The 20618-nt window shown below is 35.0% G+C and overlaps 1 protein-coding gene and 1 pseudogene across 1 annotated transcript; both read left to right on the plus strand.

Moving 5' to 3' along the window:
- Positions 1 to 6197: 6197 nt before the first annotated feature.
- LOC125674090 (uncharacterized) lies at positions 6198 to 16384 on the plus strand. The gene is made up of 3 exons (XM_056151538.1): positions 6198 to 14189; positions 14318 to 14445; positions 14787 to 16384. Exons 1-3 carry the CDS (start codon positions 12867 to 12869, stop codon positions 15370 to 15372), a joined length of 2037 nt encoding a protein of 678 aa, XP_056007513.1. The 5' UTR covers positions 6198 to 12866; the 3' UTR covers positions 15373 to 16384.
- Positions 16385 to 20031: 3647 nt separating this feature from the next.
- LOC125672948 (uncharacterized) overlaps positions 20032 to 20618 on the plus strand; it is a 47033-nt pseudogene continuing 46446 nt past the window's right edge.

Consider the following 20618-nt stretch of genomic DNA (forward strand, 5'->3'; position numbering starts at 1 on the left):
CCAATAAAGTAATTCCAAAAATGAAAATATTTTGTCATTTATTTCTCCGAGAGTGCAATAAATTATTGCTTCTTTCATTGTTTAGTACATTTTTCTAAACAAGATACGACGATTTACCTTAAATTTGAAAATTGTAAGGGGGCGCCGGCTGCACCCCCACCCTTAAATCCGCCACTGTTAACTACATGTTCCAAAAAAAAAACCACTTTAGAAAAGAATTTAAAATGACAAAATAATTTACAGCATCCATTGCTAAGGGATGCGATCAAATATGGAATGTCTGACAAAAACACTGAATTCACATAGCTTTCATCAACACCCCCTCCCTCTCAAAACCGATGATTGTTGAAAATGAGAAAAATCAGTGCATGGAAATCGATGTCCGATGACGTAAATTACAAAGCCCTCTCACCTTTCCCCTACATTTTTATTCGACAATCAATGTATATAGCGATGGTGCCCCCCCCCCCAACCAAAAAAAAACGATACTCTGACATATACACAGTGAAACTTGTCCAAACCCCTCAGAAAACTGGTTCTCCCTGAATATCTGCCGATTTTCAAAGTCCCGGAAGAAATCTTAACATTTCCTTATAAAGAAATTCTTACAAAACCGGTCACCCCTGAAAACCGGACACCGGCCACTTTTTAAAGAACATTTGTTAACAAACGTGTACTTTACCCTTATAATATCGGCAACTTTTGAAGATGAGAAAATTTTGGCCAGATGGGTAATCAAGATCGGCCAGGTGTGCAAATGACCGACCGACCGGCCAGGTGGGAAATTCTCGACCGCAGGTGTGAAAAACACAAGTGGCCTCTTTTAATGTCTATGGTCTACCCGTGCTTCCAAGGGTGTTGAGCGACACTTGGCTAATCCAAGTGACCCTTCCAAACTCTGTAGAAAATGTAATAGACATATACTAACATATTGAATGCATACGGTATCTAACGCCATATTGTTGAATCATACATTCGTATGGATATAAGCGGTATTTGATAAAGAACAAAGCCATGACAGTTAATAATAATTATCAAAAAATATATTGATATTCTTGGTTTCCATGCATATACCTAGAATTCCTAAGAAAAATCAAAATCATATTTTCTACCGTACTTTTTTAAAAATGTCAAAATGCATTTGTTAATGACATAAACGATGAAACGTAAACTGTGTGTTTATAGGTAAGAGGTATTCCAATAATAGGCCTCTGTGCTTTCTTTATGTATCCTGTTAGAGATTTTCAGTTTAAAATTAGATGATTTTAGCAAGAATATTTATTGTACAAGCAGACTCATTTGATCTCCACCGATAATTGATCGATCCTATGAACAGTACCTACATGATAATTGAGATAAAATGTCTTTCATTGCTAATGTCTCGTTTTCGTCGGTCCGAGAGCCGAAGTTTCCCTGTATCTCTTTATCTTTCTCTTTCACTTTACTTAAAACTAAAAATAGAGGTATATACGTATAATCACGGCCGTACCCCTAAATCCGTCACGGTATAATGTACATGTGTTGGTTACAGATAAAATTTCGGGTACATGTAAAGTGCAAAACGAAATCGAAACAAAACGAAATCTACCGAAACGAAACGAATGCGGCTGAAACGAAACAAAAGGAAATCTACAGAAACAGAAGGAAACGAAGCTGTTAAACCGAACCCCTTCATTGCAATAAAAATGGACGAGCAAACAAAGTTATCACATGTATCTATTATGAAATTTATCGGGGCGGATCCAGTGATTTAGGGGTTGACTGATACATTTTAAGCGGTCCGTCGGTGAGCATCAAACGTTGTTTGGAGAAACTGGTGTCTGAGAAAGTTGAAAAGCTGGGAAACTTGTAGCATCATATTTTACCTTTAACTGCTTAGGTGCGACTACTTTTAATTATGAAAAGGTTATATAGTACCAATTTATCGGGGCGGATCCAGTAATTTAGGTTAGGGGCGCAAATTCATAAAGCAGGGATCGGGGCACCATAAGGCCCCAAGTGTGTTCAGGCAATTATATCGTTAGGGTTCGAATTTACTATTAAAGAGTACACTTGTAATTTGAACCCAAGTGATGCAACTGCCCGAGGGCCCAGGGGGCGAAGCCCGAGGAAGCTCGTAGTTTTTATAGGGCTTGAAATATGTCTCCTATGTAGTCATTTTTCCTATTTTCAGTCATTTTAATGATATGAAAATTAGAAATGACACAAATCTTAAGGGTTTAAAAAATGAAAGTAACTCAATAAAGTAAAATATCTTGTCATTTATTTCTCCAAGAATGGAAAAAAAAATGTCTCTTGTTTTGTTTTTCTTTATGTTTTTTTTTTTCTGAACAAGAGAATATGATTTACCTTAAATTGGAAAATGATAGGGAAAGCCTCCGGGCACATCCCTTTAAATGTGCCAGTGATTATCTGATTACAACTCGGTTAGAAATTATCATTGATATGCAGTAAGTCTAAAGACAATTCTATGTATTCGGGGTGTTGCTAAAACGGACAACGCAACGGAAACCGATACTATTATATGTAAGACTATATTGAAAAGAGGTCAGCATTTGTAAAACCAAAGAGTTTATGAACAAGAAAATCAGAAAATACAGGGAAAACGGGAAGTCATGCTCAGAATCCATCGTTTCATATACTTCATACAAATGCATATATGTGTTTGATTGATTGATTGATAAGATATTGTTTAAAGTCAATATCCAGAAAATTTCACTCATATGAAGACATCAACATTGCCGGTGAAGAGATATACAATTTCGGCCTATGTTCGGCGCTTACGGTCTTTGAGCAGGGGGGGGGGGGTCTTTATTGTACCACACCTGCTGTGACACGGAACCTCGGCTTTCGCGGTATCATCCGAAGGACGGCCAAATTCATTTAGTCGTCTCTTACGACACACAAGGGGTACTGAGGATCTATTCTAACCCAAACCCCCAAGGGAATATGTGTGTTTGAAAATCATCATAATCTATTATGAGAAAAATATAGTAAGCAAGTGTATGTGTGTGCCTTACCCCTCCTGGATTTGTCATTTTCTACCCCCATCCTTCTCCCACCGAGTGTGACAGTATGTTGTAAAAAACAAATATACTACTAAGGACTTGAATTACATTTCGACTTTTTAAATTTTATAACGTTCTATACTGATCACCATAAATGACGATTTTATAAACCTAACCAATGAAGAGGTCTTCAACCCACCCCCATCTCCCAACCCATGGGAACAACATTGAAAAATGTGAAAAATCATGCATAACAATTTTCTCAACAATTTTCCCTTAAAGCCATTTTAAATCGGACTTGCAGTTAATCGGACTTTATATTTCTTTGCAGTCATTTTACTTTTCATTTAACTACAGAAAAATCCCTAAACTGACACCTATAATTACAATAAGATATATAAAATCCCTAAACTGACACCTATAATTACAATAAGATTTATAAAATCCTTTTATTGGCGCCATGAATTGGGGACAGCAACATGTGCGTCCTTGTATTCAAAGGGAAATAACTCGCGCTGTATTGTGAGAAAATGTTTCCCATTTAGAGGACTTCCAAATGTAAGACATTCTACCACGTGACTTTACGGAAACTGCTAACATAAGAAATTTTAACGTGGTTTAATTTTACAAGTTTAGAATAACCAGGTGATTACAGTACAATAATCTTACTTTTTCACTCAAAGTCAATAAAAGCGTGCAATCGATGTCGCCGGCACTTTATTAGAAAATAATCTATATCAAATCATATATACTGTGTGCTATACATTCATTGACCCATAGCCTCCCTAGGCGTGGTACACTTTTAATTTCCCCTTTACTTATAAACTTTAACAAACAAACCCGAAGTGAATAAAACAAAATTCTTTAATCTTTTTCACCTGCATTAATTGATGCAATAGTTGCAAACAATTTTATATTCACCCCGGGGTTAAGTTGTCTCGTGTAAAATAACAAGTAATAACAAAATATTCAAATTAATGTATAATTCTTCTAAGCGTCGCATATTTGTATGTCTCGTTCACACGAAGAATTTTATTCGCATTAAACGTAATTAATGCGAATTAAATCTGAACCACGTTCACATAGAGATTTTAATGCGCATTAGATTTACACCGCATTAGCTCTGTGTGAACGCTATGCGAAGCTAATGCACAGTAAATGTAGACGCATGCGTAATGGCAAATGTGGGTCACATGTATCTACCCGTCACGGGTAAGCTATATATACCAATGTTAGATTTGTGCGAAAAACAAACCAAAATGATAATAATCACTGAAGAAAACATTGTACAAACAGCATGGCATTAGATAATGTCAGACGTAAATGTGTGTTCTGCATACTGAGTAATACATATGGATGGAATTACTTAGAAATTAAATACGATAAAAATGTTTTGAAATAGTGATGATTTTCTGTTTTTACATTTTTTAAAAACAAATTTGTCACTCATAGTTAAATTATTTTATACAATATGACGTCACACTACACTTATAATACGTATTACTAATTAAAAATTACGTCACAATAATAGGCAGCGGAATGATGAAAAAGAGGTTCCGAGGTTTTTTTAACTGGGCTCATGAAGAAGCAATATATTGTTTATAATGAATGCTGGTCGTCAGAGGAAATAACACTAATTTCTTGGGAACATATAAAAATAAACACTACAAAACTCCTTGTGTGTAGAACAGTTACATGTATATTGTAAGCATGTTTTGAACAACGAATTATGTATCTATACCCAATATTCATTAAAATATCTACATGTATAAAAATGATTTTCAATAATATAGTCTATCGTTTAATTTAATTCTCGCACCCTTTGACTTAGAGATGCATACGAATTTAATGCGCATTAGTTTACTTCGCATTGAATATAACCGTCGTGTGAACTATATTTCATTCGAATTAATTTAATGTGCATTATTTACTTCGCATCAAAGTAAAATTTAATGCGCATTCGTGTGAACGAGGCATTAGTAAAAATCGATTGTCAAAGTATCACGTGCGGAAATCCCTCGATTTTCTATTACGTCATCTTAACAAACTTCCACCAGAGTTCGTTTGCTCACAAACGGTATATATGAACTTCCGGTACAGAGTATAGAAAGCACCCAAACACAAACATTTACATTTTATGATATGGATTCGCTTATTAATGCATTACAGGCTAGCCATTATCTCCTAACACTGCCGTTCAATACATCACAGATTTCAAAAAATTGTAAATACAAATATTTCCTCGAGTAAGTCATCTATTAAAAGTAGCAACAAACTCAAAGTTGCACAACATAATCGGGATTCGGCGGTCGGCTCGATTCTAACAGATAAACCCAACATACATTGAAAATATAAAGAATTCCTATTCAGGTTGCCCTAGGAAATCGAATCAATTTCCTAAAATCAGATCCATCCCGTATGATAACCTTCGATTTACGGCTCAGGATTAATTTGCGTACATTACAAGTCTTATCTAAAATTATTAGATACGGTTGAAGATTGCATCGGAGGTCAAAATTCTACAATCATGTAATATCAATTAAAATAATCAAATAAAATAAACTATAAAAATATATCAAAATTATAACATATTCTCCCAGTAGTCATCTTATTAAATGACCCCCCCCCCCTCCGCAATAAACAATACTTACACTGTATGAAAGAGTAAATATAACGAACATTCATCGATTCTATAAAGAATACAAAAATAAGTGTTTAGCAAACACGGACCCCTGGACACCATAGGTGCAAGCACCAGGGGCGGATCCAGGAATTGTGGTTACGGGGGGGGGGGCAACTTTATGATGCAGGGGGTCCAGGGCGAAGCCTTTTAGCGGGCAGAACCTCCGGAAGCTTCTGGATTTTACATATTTCATATATGGCTTGAAATATATGTCTCCTATTTAAGTCATTTGTACTATTTTCTATCATTTTTAATGTGGGGAAATTATTAAAATGACGCTAATTTTAAGGGTTTAGGAAAAAAAATAAGTTCTCCCTATAAAGTAATTCAAGAAATCAAAAGATTTTGTTATTTATTTCACTAGGAGTGGAAGAAATTATTGCTTCTTCTATCGTTTAGTACATTTTTCTAAACAAGATACCATGATTTACCTTAAATTAAAAATAAATAAACCCAACCCCCCCCCCCCCCATTAAATCCGCTACTGATCACTGAAGATATTGTTTCTGAACACAACGGTACTATTTAGCTAATAGGGATGATATTGTTTCTGAACACAACAGTGCTATTTAGCTAGTAGGGATGATATTGGGTTAACATTTTGTAACCAAATAGTCGTATAAATTCTTTTGACCGATTACCTGTAATAAACCAGTTAATCGTTAAGAATTATAATTCTGAATTACTGAATTATTTCATTTTATTTTAGCTTCAGTTATATTTTTAATTCACTGAGGAACAACATGACCAGTGTTTCCATAAGTAAAGACGTCAACAAAAACCACATGAAAGGAAGAATGTATTTAGAAATTCAAAATGTTCACTTTTTGCAACGTCTTGCCAGAACGGTGCATCATATAATTATTTATTATATTACAATATTTGGCTTCAAGTTTATGATAAAGAAATAATTATATTGTCTTCGAAGTTTGTTTACAAGAATTGTTAAGGTGGCAAAAATCCGTTTGGACGGCACACGCTAATAAAGTTACTCAGCACCTGCGCGTCCGTTCTACATAACACAGCTGACATTTCATGTCTTTCTCATTTAAGCATTACAATACTTTAAACATTGGGAAGTCACTCAGAAATATGATTTAGTCCGACCTGCATGATTTTTAGGCGCCCCCCTCCATTTTTATTTTGATCCTCTAACTTTGTATAGTGATGTATCTTTCTACATCTATGTTACTTGTCGTCATTATACCATGCATTGTAATGGTACTAATCATTGAACTGATTATTTAAAAAAAAAACTATGTGGAAAATATGCTGACAGCGCCGATTTTATCAGTTTGATACTAGTACTGCTCGGTAGTTTATTTAACGCAAGCATTATAGACTATAGAGCCTGACTGGGAACTTTGAAAAAGGTTTTACCGACAGAATGGACTATAATTATTGGTACTGCATGAAATTTTACTTTAAAGATTATCAAATCTGATCAGTCATTAAAAATGTTAATATTTAAACATCACCTAGACTTTGAATATTACGACCCCTCCCCCTTTATTTAAAACATATATGTGACACAGGCACGCGGCGGTATTTCTCTAGTAAAAATAGCCCGGCCAATCGGTTACAAATTTTCTAATCGGTTAGCATTTGTTCACCCGAGTAATCGATTAATTTAACCGGCTTATCGTTGTTATCCATAGTATTAAAATATTTAATACATACATATTATTTATAAACTAAGCAAACTCGTACAATTCGTACAAGCAAGAGTTACGAAAATCCGGAATATTTCTTTAAAGTACTTAGAATAATCCTGTGCTGCAATAGCAAACAAATATTTTGTGACACGTTTTGAAACACGTAGTGTAGGATATGAAATCCGCGTGGGTTGGTTTCGCTGTTTGTATAGAATCACCGGATATTGCTAAAACGTGGAATGGAAAATGGAACGGAACGTAAAATGCTTAGTTGATATCATGGGGGTGATCGGCATTTTGTAAGATTAAAGGGTTCATTGTATTATGAACGAGGGCAGCAGAAATTTCATTGAAAACGGGAAGTCATTCTTATGTTCCACCGTTTCATATACTTCATAAGTTTTACACATATACTTACATTGTGCATGGTGTATACATGTACGTATTTTAAAATCGTAATATAACATACTATTTAAGCAAGCGCTTGTGTATACTACCTCTGTTCTCGGAGTTGCCATTTTCTGACACCCTCTCTCTCACCGATTGTAACAGTATGTTGTTTCACAAATATAAAGAAAATTGAAAATGAAAAAATAAAATACCGAAAAAAAAGTAACCTTTCAAATCTTGATACTTCTTCTCTGGTATTCACCTTTAGAAATAATTTTACAAGCCTATCCAATTAATAAGAGATTTCCATTCCCCTGAAAACAACATTGAAAGACAAAGTTACAATAGTAAATTCTTTTTCTGTTCCCCAGCTATTGTTTTTGTTCTCTCTTTTGATATCTTATTATTTTCATTCTCTGCCGATAAATATTGCAGTCATATTACCGGAGTTACAATATTCTTGTAAAACACTTTTTAACTTCCATAGAAACATTTACCAAATGTCTCGTTCACACGTAAACGTAAGTTAATGCGAATCAATTCTGAACCCCGTTCACACGGAAATTTCAATCAGCCTCCGTGTGAACGCGGCATAAACTTAATCAATTCATGTTGTAAAACATTTTAAAAAAAAAAAAAAAAAACGCTTTTACCGCTTGTAAAGAAATTCCTGAAATTGTGATTTTGATGGAATTAATGTATTTGCCCGATTTTAAAAAAAAAAATCTTAGCGGCATATATTATTTTAAATCCCCATTAATCTTGTGTAATTAAAAAATACCATTGCTTGCCTTCTGAAGAATTCAATCAACGGCTTACAATAAACTTGAACTCCACCCACACTCCTTAAAAAAAATAACAACAAAAGTAAGAAACGAAAAGTTAAATAAAAATTGATCCGATCCAGTGGCAGATCTAGGGGGGGGGGGGGTACGGGGGTTACAAGCCCCCTTTTCACGAGAGAGAGAGAGAGAGAGAGAGAGAGAGAGAGAGAGAGAGAGAGAGAGAGAGAGAGAATGATCATAGAGTTATTAAAATCCTAGACGATGGAAATTGTTTATACAATCGTGCGTCAACATTTCTATCAGGTGATGAGAATTCATATTATCTTTTATATAGTTTGTATGTAAAACTTATACGGTACCAATGTTGATGCAACAGATGCGCATTTCGACAAATTATGTCTCTTCAGTAATGCTCAGCCGAAATGTTTGAAATCCGAAATAACAATGACGTTTTAGAACTAGTATAGGAAAAAACAGTGTGACAAAAAAGTGGAGTCAAATTCCTCTAAGGATAAGAGCTATGCGTGAGGGAGATAATCCTTAATTTTGAAATTAATTTGTAAATTTTGGAACAGCAATTAAATATATATCCGTATTTTCTTGCTAGTAACGAAGTACTTAACTACTGGGCTGTAAAGACCCCCGGGGACTAACAGTCCACCAGCAGAGGCCTCGTCCCAGGGGTATCTGTAATAATTCATTTTATTTTTATTTATTTTTTAAATGAATTACTGGAAGTAAATCGGAATGTATTTTAAAACATGATTCGTTTTAAAGTCAAGAGTTACAGATCTACGTCTGATAATTATACAATAACATTAATCCAAATTGGAATTCAGAACTACAAATTGATAGTATTCCTGTTAAGTTGTCGTTTAACTAATTTGACGTACGTTATAACAACTCTCATTTCCTCTTCACCCCCCCCCCCCTTGAAACAATTCTAGATCCGCGCCTGCGATCCATTAACGGACTATTGACATTCAATACTAGTAATTGAGTGATGGAAGTAATTTGGAAATTTTGTCCAAATGAATACCGTCTGGTCACTGGTCATATATCGTTATATTTCTTTCAAAAAATTAGAATGTTAGATATCAAATCGGGAAACCTTTCTTTAATATATAATCATGTAGAACACAACACGATGTTAAAGTTTGTCTTTTAAGAAACCATATGACTTCGCTGCATTTGTAATTTATACTTCGTTTCCGGCGGTAGGCCGGGGTTCAAATCCCAGCCGCGACAGACCTAAGTCGTTAAAACAGGTAGTGATAGTTCCATCGCCAAACGCTCGGCATCAGGTGTGAATGTCACTGGTCCTCGGAGATGACCTCAAAAACGATTGTTCATTGTCACAGTAGGTGTGGCACGCTAAAGAACCCTCACTGTTCAATGGCCGTTAGCGCCGAGCATAGGCCTAAATTTGAAGCCCTTTACCGGTCTTGGTGAGGTTTCCATATGAGTGAAAAATTTACGACCGAGACGTTAAGCAAGATACAATCAATCAATCAATCAATCTTTTCCGGCCATGACGATGCGCGGAAAAATTGTTGTGTTCGGCAGTTTTCGTAAAGTCACATGGTAAAAGAAACCTTAATTCCGCGACATAGTGCGGGGAAGAAAAATGTCCTCGTAAAGTCATGCGGTCAATTTCTACTGTCATGTTTTATGCCTATACATCTTGAAAAATAATAAATAGCACCTGATTTCATTAGATGTGGGTTTTTTCCCTTGAAAAACTGCTCACTTGGCCTACAACTAATTTTACAAAAAAAAAAAAAAATTAAAAAAAAAATTAAAAAAACCCAACTGAAAGAGTTGTTGAAATACAGAAAGTTTATTTTGCTGAACCCGATTCTTTTGTAAAATTTGTGATATCGTGATATTAATGTTTCTTCAATATTCTATCAAGTTTAATTAGCACTATTAAAAAAAAAAACTCCAATCAGTAAAGGTGGAGAGAGGCCACTAGGCTGATGTGATATAGATTTTCTGAAAATAAATAGTGGCAGTTCCAGAATTTCCCGTGGTTGGGTGGACGGGTGGGGGTATATTAGAGAGTATGTTTTGGTGTTGCTCACATTCGTACCGTAATCAACAGAATTAAGAAAGCAGATTGCATATACTTGGGTTGAGACATTACAATTTTCACGTCCTTTATGCGACGCGTTGAACATATACACACCAGATTTTCACCATGTCCACTTATCCCCCGTGTGTTGTTTTAAGAATACGTGCAGTATGGACCCAATATTCTAGGTGTACATGTAAACGAAGTTCGATTGAAATGGGAAGACAAAATCTTTTAGCAAAATATAAATTGACATTTCTTTATTCCTAAAAAACACAAAATGACAGTTTGTCATAAATAAAGAACATGACCCACAATATGCCATTTTTGGCCTACCAAATTTGGAAAAATTAAAGAACACTTCAGAATAAATCAAAGATGATATTTTTTATCCATAACATGAGCCAAGTTGTATTGCGCAACCGTTTCCTCACACCGGATGTTTAAAGCACTCAAGTAAATGCCCAAACCTACCGCAGTTTCACGTTTTCCGGGAAAATCGCATAAATTTGCCAACTTCAATCTATAAATTCACATGGGCCGCATTACTCACGACTCAATTTTGTAAACTAAAATTAAAATGCAAAGTTAGATTAACACTTTCCATTAAAAAAATTAACTCGTAATCAATGAGGCCACGTCGAAAAAAAAATAATAAAACAAAATTTGCGACGTCAAAAGTGTCGTCTGGAAACGTCAAATTCCACAGAAGAAGTCATACATCTAACGCAGTTGATACGACTTAAAAAGAAATATCAAAGAGGTGAGTTTTCATGTTGTTAATATTTATTAAATATATAAAAATCAATATCTAAGCGAGTAAATATGATAGTCATGTATTGGTTTACATGGTAAAAAGGTACATTTGTACAAGGGGAGGGGGTGTAAGACCTATTGTGTAAACTTACCTGTATGTTGCATGTAATATATGATATATGTATGCTTGTTCGTTTGATTCCGATGTCCGTTCCGGTGGTTTTAAATGTACCGATTTCCTTACCTTTTGTTACATAAATTCTATTGTTTGAAACAGAATAAATGTCCGAATCAAACGTACAGTACAAACATATACGGTATAGCCCGGCCTATACCCCAGTGTACATTTCAATTAGGCCTACATAGGCCCAGCATGTATGCAGTATGTATGCAGTATTACGCAGAGATGTGCGATATATTTACAGACAGCATGTTCTATATTGTATGAATTTGTCCATCGGTTGACACAATTTTACAAATCTTGTACTTTTATACAGTTCTCAGTTTCAATACGATATGAAGTCTGCCAACCGTAACTGTAAAGTTATGGCAACGTCGTAAATTAACAAAAGTCCGCATATTGCTGGGATTACGGCAAAATTGACACACGACTGTTAGCTTTATCTATTTTATATTAGTGCTTCAGAAATTTAACCGTACGATATTCATGTATACAGCTGAAAAACCCGGCAAATTATTTTTTTTTGTATTTGAACTATTTAAGTTTGTAACTTCATAAGTCCCGTGTATATGCTTTGGTTAAAACCTATAAGAACACACAAAAAGATTGTTTTTAATTAAATCAGTCACTTTAAATACATATCAAAATATATCTTGTTGAATAATATTTAACATAACTTGCGTTGAAATGTAGAGCATTCACATATAGTTGTTTACTTTTTTCGATTGAAGGGCAATAACTCTAAAAGGAAAAACTGACTGGTGGTGGATCCAAGTTTCTTTTTCGTTTCGTTATACATTATATATATATCAAACGTTTTAAATGATTTTTTAATATTTATTTTGTGCTATAGACAAGATTAATGTTGAAAAGATATGTTATAAGTGTTCAAACAAAATTAAATTAAAAAAAAAAAGGTGAAAAGCAAAATTTAGCACACACCCCCCCTCACAGGAAAATGAATCACAACACAATTCTATTGATCATTTTCCTATTATCTATATTATTTCATTTATGGAGATGTGGTATTTTTGCAGCAGTTTTCCTTTAGGATTAGGAAAAGATTTATTTTTTCTTTAAATAAGGGAATGTTAAATTAATACATCGTTGTAAACCCCATACCCCCTCTATATTTCCCACTGACATAATCAACAAAACATTTGAAGATACACATTTTCAGTTAGTGAAAAAAAAATATCAAAGGTTTTAAATACAAATTAATTGATTTAGAATTAGATTTTAGGAAAATAACCTATCAATAAGTTTTAACATGAAGACAAGATTTTCATCCAACCAAAATTGTATTTCAATTATTTGAAATAAATATTTCAGATATGCCAGGGAGTGGCCCCAAACATTTCCTCTGTTTCAACTGTCCACGGAGAGTAAAATCAAAACACAGGTTCAGGATTTCAGATAAATATAGGACAGTGATCACCACCCTCACAGGGAGGAGACCTTCTGAGCATGATTTTTTGTGCAATAGATGCCAGTGTATGTGTTACTCCCGTATTAAACAGAAGAAGATTAAGCCGGTTAGGACACAGGTTCAAGACAGTCCAGCACCATCATCAGCAGTAGCAGCTATTCTAATTAGTCCTCCTTCTGTATCACTCCCATTCCCATGTACATCAAGAGGGCACGCTTCATGCTGTATCTGTAAGCGACCAGGTCCAAAGCTAGTTGTAGTACCCTTAGGAGTAAGACATCAAATCTTCATTTCTAAAGAGGTTATCATTCCTGCCGGGGCTCGCTGCTGTCCAAATCATCTACAACAAGACATAAAAGAACTTGAACCTATTGCTGACAACACCATGTTCAACAAAACAGGAGTGGCAAAATTAATCAAGTTTTTGAGATCTGAAGTTTTGAAAAAAGAAAAAATTAGGTTGGATTTTGACAGCAGTGTAAGTCTAACGGACAGTGAGTACCAGAATCTCCTAGGAATCCCTAAAGCTGCGTTTGAGGACTTGCTGACATATGTTGAGGGAAAAGTCAAGGTAACTTCAGTGAGAACTGTCAGAACGAGTTTGGCCATTTTCCTGATGAAGCTCAGAGGTGGAAAATCCAACTGTATCCTCTCAACATTGTTTAGGATATCCAAATCCAGCATTTACAGAGCAGTAAAGACAATTCGCACAGCGTTAATGAATGGTGGATTTGTCACTGGGAATCTTGGTTTTGGCCATGTGACAAGAGAGAAGATAATTCAAGAACACACTCGACCTTTAGCCCAATACATATTTGGTGATGCATTGTCCCAACAGGCAATACTTGTCCTTGATGGAACTTACATTTATATCAATAAAAGCGGAAATTTTAAGTTTCAACGACAGTCTTTTAGCCTTCACAAAGGGAGACCACTTGTGAAGCCAATGATTATTGTGTCGACGACAGGCTACTTCATTTCTGTTTTGGGCCCCTACTTAGCTCGCAACAATGACGCTACCATTTTGAACCATATAATACGCAGCAATATCGAGGACATACGGAGCTGGGTCAACGAGAATGATATCTTTGTGGTTGACCGTGGATTTAGGGATTCTTTGGATTACCTCCAAGAGATGGGAATTTGTGCCAAAATGCCTACATTCTTAAGAAAAGGAGAAAAGCAAATGTCAACTGAAAATGCTAACACCAGTCGATTACTGAGTAAGGTAATGCCAGATAAAATACTTTTCAGTTTACATATTTGTTAAAATTTTAATTCATTTAAAATTTTTTAAAAATCCTCAAAAATGTATTGATTTCTAAGACTATCTGAAACTTTTCTATACTTACACAGATTCGATGGGTTGTGGAGTCAGCAAATGCTAGGATTAAACAATGGCGGTATTTAGGGCACATCCTACCATCAAGTCAAATACCTTACATCGGTGATTTTGTGAGGATTGCATGTGCCATATGCAACAGGTTAGCAGCATTTTACAAAATTGAGTAAGAGACTAAGAATTCATGATCAGTTTTGGAATTCCTAGACAAAATGAATTCAGTTCATTTTGAGAAAATGAAATATGTATAAATTCATATAGATCTATACATCAATTCATGATCACTTTAGGAATTCCTAGACAAAAAATAAATTCAGTTCATTTTGAGAAAATGAATGATGTATAAATGCATAATTATAGATCTATACATCAATTTCATAATGTTGACTATAAGAATTTCAGAATATCAATAACTATCATTAAATATATGATTGTTGCAATATCCATAATTTCCTTAATCATGAAATATCTTATAATTTCCAGGTACTTAAAACCACTTGTCTGTGGTGACACCGAGGAGAACCAAGCCCTGGGAGCTAAAATGGTGTACCTCTCCAAGCAAGTGAATTCTCTCCAGCACCATGTGGAAGAAAACAAGCTTGATCGGCGTACAGTTTGCTGGAGGGAAGTAGATGACCTGACTGACTTCCCCTGCCTGGATGAGGAACAGCTCCGACTTCTCACTTGTGGTACCTATCAGTTGCGTCTATCACCGTCATACGCTCAGGAGCATGTTGAGGGGGACTGCAGCATCCAAGTTCACAGGGAGGATCCAGGTCTTCTACGCATAAAGCTACAAAGCAGGCATGTCTCATCAAGGACCTACTTATTGTGGATACAGTACGATATAGGTGAAATAAAAGCTTGGTACTGTAAGTGCAAAGCTGGTGCACGTGTTGTAGGGATGTGTTCTCATGTCGCTGCTATCCTGTGGTATCTAGGGTATGCTCGCCATCACAGGGAAGAAAGAATGGGTGTTCGAGACTGGGGGGAGTTTGTCGATGATGCCACACTAATTGATGATTCTGATAGTTCCAGCAACAGTGATGAAAGTGGACCAGAGGAGTAACATTTTCAATTTAAGTATTGTATGTAATACTGTATATGTATTATCTGTACCACTGCATTTGTATAATTCACATGATTTAAACTCAAGTAGTTCTTCAGTAATTAAAAATTATGTTTGTTAATTACAAATACATCAACACATAGCATGCACACAATGATTTTTAACATGTAGTTTTATTCCTAGAAATCTGTAGAATATGGAAACTTGTGCTAGACAATAGATTTATAACCTTTCTTTACCAGTGATGCATTTGTTGACAATTAACAGGGTATTTGACTTTAGCAGAATAAATACTTATTATATACTACTACTATTATTATTATGATACTTAACTGGTACATGAACAAACATGATTTCTAAGTGTTATTTTCTGTATAGATCTACATGGTACTTCTATTGTTGGGAAGATTCATCTAAATATTATGCAACAGGAAAATATATTTTATAAAAGCAACACCTGTAAATACAGTAATATGTGTTTTAGCAGTGTTTTGTCTGTCTTAATGTTCACTTGTAAGTTGTACATATGTATTACTCTTGATTTTGAGTCAATCCTGAGGACACTTTGATTGTTTATTATTCAAACTGTTATGAAAATATACCAATTTAGATTATTTCTCATTCTGTAGCATTTACAAGCATGTATATACACATGTAAAATGCAATATATTATAATCCAAACATTTAAAAACTACAGAGATTTAGGATGTCAAAGATGTATATATATTCTATTTCAAATATGTATCTAAATCTAATTTTGTGAAATTGATTTTTAAAAAAATCTATATTAATGATTTTTAGACCACATAATTTACGTTCTGTCAGTCAAAAATGTACAGTATTGCATAAACACATAAAAATGTTGATTAAAATACGTCAGTATCTTTAGATGATTAATACGTATAGGAATATACAATTATTGATAAAGATATATACAGTAAGATTTTGTACAGTATCATTTTTCATATCGTATTTCAGAATCAAATAATAATATACTCATTTTGACCCCCTATATCGGTGTTGTGTTATTATTTACGCTATGAAATCAACATGTGCATGTAAAGAAAAAGAACATTTGATACTTACTATTAGGTGACTACAGGACTTTTCCTTTAATCAGGTTTCACAGCAAATGCTTGTTGAACGTGTAATTCCGAGTAAATTCGAATTGAACATGTTTTGACGAGACGCGGTGTCAACTTATTTCGTTACCATTGATATCGATACTCGGTCGTTTTAATACCAAACCAAAAAAAAAAAACCCACAAAAAACTATAGAATATGATATGAAACATAATTGTTCCAATGATTCACTTCTTTCACCATGTAAATAGACTACATACTATATTTATTCTTCTTCTTATTTCAGTATTTTAAAATTCAAGTAAAAATAATCTAAAAGTAAAGTTGAACAATCACGGCTTTGAACATCATTTCCAAAATATTCCTTATTTCTATTTCCCAAATTTGGTAAAAAATGCCTATAATGATCATTGAATCAGCCATTCTAGCTATTTGAGCGCATATAACTTGATATAATTAGAAATTTATAGGTTCATGTACATTGTACATGGTATTGGAGGTTTATTGTTGTGACGTGTATCCCAAAATGTTAATTTTTTAACATTAAATACCACAATATTCAACGTCATAGTAACAAAAAAATATAGAATATATGAAAAAAAGAAAAACATTTCTAGAAAGCCTATATCCCGAAGATTATTATATACGGAAATTATCAATATCCCAGGCTAGGCCATTTTTCATGGTTCGTGGGTCATGTTCTTTTTTAATCAAATTTCAAATTTGAAAGTCTACATACATATGTTAACGCCATTAGAACAGACAAAACATATCAATCTTGCACTCATATAATGTACATGTACGGTCATTTGTAAATCTTTCTTTTTCTTCACTGCAAATATTATTAGCAAAGAGCTTCTTTTCTAATGTACATTATCATTATATGGAGCATAAAATACGAAAAAACAAAATTAAATAACGGATTTTTTTCTAGAATAAAAAAAGTTGAGGTGTATTAAATATGATACATGTAAATCCTAAGTACATGTGTATCTGGTTTTAGTAAGGACAAAAAAACGTTCCCGATTTTATTTTTTATTTTCATTTAATATGCCGGTATGTAATGCCAGAAAGCTGACGATAATCAAGCCGTAATCATTTTCTGTCGATGAATAGAATAACTATTGTACAGGTAGATAGCCCTAACAGGTAAACAACGGTACTTCAGACCACGGCGGTGTAACTCTGCCCCGCGATGAAATCCCTCAGCGGGATAGCGCGGGAAGGATTAACATACCGCGGGGGGAGCGCGGTCTAATACGGGATCCGCGCTGGCCGTACTGTATGTGAAAATCAAGTACTCAACCATTTTGGGTGCCAAATCTAGAGCTTTACTCATCTTCTGATTTAAATGTGTTCTATGGAGGGTTTGATTGTTTTCAACTTCTTTATCTGTATATGTCAGTAATACCATTTAAGTAAATGTGTGGTGAAAAGACGGGGGGAGGGGGGGGGGGGGGCTCTACATCCGCTTATAAATAAATAAGAATATGGTCTTTGTCAAAAAAAAAAATGGGGAATGCAACTTATTGTTAATTTTTTTTTGGAATTTAGGTACCTGTAAGTATTATATATATTAAATATTTTCTTTTAAACCAAAATTAGAAGAAGAAGAAAATCACAAAAAACTGCATAATTTTGGTAACGTGTTGAACAAGATACGATGTTGGTGACGTCATTTCTCTATTACGTAATACGCCTCATTTGGACCCAAAGTCTCATGATACGTCCCTCTCGAGAATATTTCACTCAGAGACGTCACCACTGCCGGTGAAGTTCTGCAAAATTTAGGCTTATTCTAGGCGCTTATGGCCATTGAGCAGGGAGGGATCTTTATCGTGCCACACCTGCTGCGACATGGGACCTCGGGTTTTGCGGTCTCATCCGAAGGACCGCCCCATCTAGTCGGCTCTTATGACAAGCAAGCGGGTGTTGTGGACCTACCCTAACCCGGATCCCCACGGGGTCATGTATACTTCAGAGAAAAAGGGTGAAATAATATGTATTTATATGACCTTGAACCCTGTAGGCCTCTTTGGTTTCATGGGATACCATGCCAAACTTTATTTGAAAAGAAAATGTCCCCAGTCTAAGTCCTAACCAATTTATTTGTAATTTGCCTAACCCAGATCGGGGTATGAACATATTTAAATTGATTAGAAATATTGTCATTTAGTATTTAAAATGCGAAACGAAATCGAAATGAACTCTACCGAAACTAAACGAAATCCGCTCAAACGAAATGAAATGCACCAAAACGAAAGATAACGAAACAGATTGTATAACCGAACTCGAATGATTATTCAATATTTCAGGCCCCTGTGAAGGTTATCAAGTATGAATGAAATTCGCTTCCCCTTTGATGTAGTATTTCGTTTTGACTACGTTGGACCCCCCCCCTTTTTTTTTAAACCTACGAGGGGGAGGGGGTAAACGATATTGGTTCTCCCTAACAGAATTCATGTTTGAATTAAAAAGTCATCTCATTCTTAATCTAAATCAGAAAATACCAATAGTTATATAAGGAATCATTTGTTAGAAGCCAGGGACGGATCCAGGAATTGTGGTTACGGTTGTGCCACTTTATGAGACAGGGTGTGGGGGGCGAAGCCCTGGGGAGGGGGAGGGGCGGGGCAGGGGACGAAGCCCCGGGAAGCTCCTGGATTTTACAGATTTTATATGACTTGAAATATATCTCCTATTTAGTCTTTTGTACTATTTTCTATCATTTTTTTATGTGGTGACATTAATGAAATGACGCAAATTTTAAGGGTTTTTGGACAAAATTAAGTTCCCCCAATAAAGTTATTCAAGAAATCAATAGATTTTGTCATTCATTTCTCTGGGAGTGGAAGAAATTATTGCTTTTTACATTGTTTTGTATTTTTTTCTAAACAAGATACCACGATTTACGTTAAGTTTGAATATTTGGGGAGGGGGAGCTCCCTATATTATTTAGTATTTTTAAGGCGTAATGCCGCTTTTGATTCGCGTGATGACGAATTTGGATTAGTGCTATTCTACTTTTGAGGTATTGTTACGCATTTTCAAATGACATTATTATAGAAATATATGTAGTTAAGGGTAACATTGAAAATTTTCACCCCCAGAAAATCATTGTCAACCGATGTTTAAAAATGCCAATGTTACCCTCAACTACATGCAATATTCGGACGAACAGCATCTTCATAATGCCAAGGGTTTGTGATTACGCACCCTCCCTATTTATGTGGCGGGTACGCGATCACAAAACCTTGACATTGTGAGAATGGGGGGAAAGTAAAATTGATGTGCGAGTCCTTAATAATGAATAAACACCATCTTTTCTGTGGAAGTTGACAGTTTTATTAACTTTATCAAAATATTGGCATAATATAGTAGTTTTACAGACTTAAAGAGTATGGTATCTTCAAGATTTTTTAATCCCCCTTTTTTTCTCTTAATTTTTGTGTATCTAATTAGACTACATCCTGAGATGCACCCAGGCGTGTAGCAATAGTAGATGAGCGGATCATACGATCTAATTTTAATAAGACTCCAAACATGTAAAGAGCACTTGGCTATGGGGTTAGTCTTGTTTGCGGGTAAAAATAAACAGAAAATATTGTGGTCGGGTTCGATGTTGGAGATGAAAATAAGCGATAAATCCTATCTGTTGAAGGAACTTCGCGCCATTGCGAACAGGAACATTACATCAAGGCCAGGCGCAGCAGACGACAGGGCTGAGATTGTAGGCTTAGTTGGCTTTCACCGTTTATCTTCGTGTGTGTAATACATGACTGCTAAACTCAACATTGCCAGCAGAGACGAGGGAACTAAGACTACGGATAAAAGTATCTAAACGTGGTAAAGTAAGAATGTTAATGATTGTAAAACGCAGGTCTCCTTTATTCAGAATTTCCTTTGATCACTCTAGGTCTCCTTCCCGAGACGACATTACACTTACCCCGGCAACGGGAACGCGTAATTATTTATATATATATCCTTTAATAGCGACAGGGGGAGATTTTTAAAAACAATATAATTTCAACATATTTTGATCAATATTCCACTTAATTTAAATGCACTGATTTCAAAATTAATAAGTATTTTAAAATATCCCTTTTCCCTGCATCACAATTGACAGGTAAACACGAGTACCTTCACATATTTCCATGAAGTTA

The sequence above is a fragment of the Ostrea edulis genome, chromosome 10, assembly GCF_947568905.1.
Source record: "Ostrea edulis chromosome 10, xbOstEdul1.1, whole genome shotgun sequence".
NCBI classification, from domain to species: Eukaryota; Metazoa; Mollusca; class Bivalvia; order Ostreida; family Ostreidae; genus Ostrea; species Ostrea edulis.

Bases quoted from the DNA above. Each gene is read 5' to 3' on its own strand.
- LOC125674090 (XM_056151538.1), top strand. From the start codon at position 12,867: ATGCCAGGGAGTGGCCCCAAACATTTCCTCTGTTTCAACTGTCCACGG. The intron at 14,190-14,317 runs GTAATGCCAGAT...ATACTTACACAG, and splicing joins CCAGTCGATTACTGAGTAAG to ATTCGATGGGTTGTGGAGTC. The intron at 14,446-14,786 runs GTTAGCAGCATT...TATAATTTCCAG, and splicing joins GCATGTGCCATATGCAACAG to GTACTTAAAACCACTTGTCT.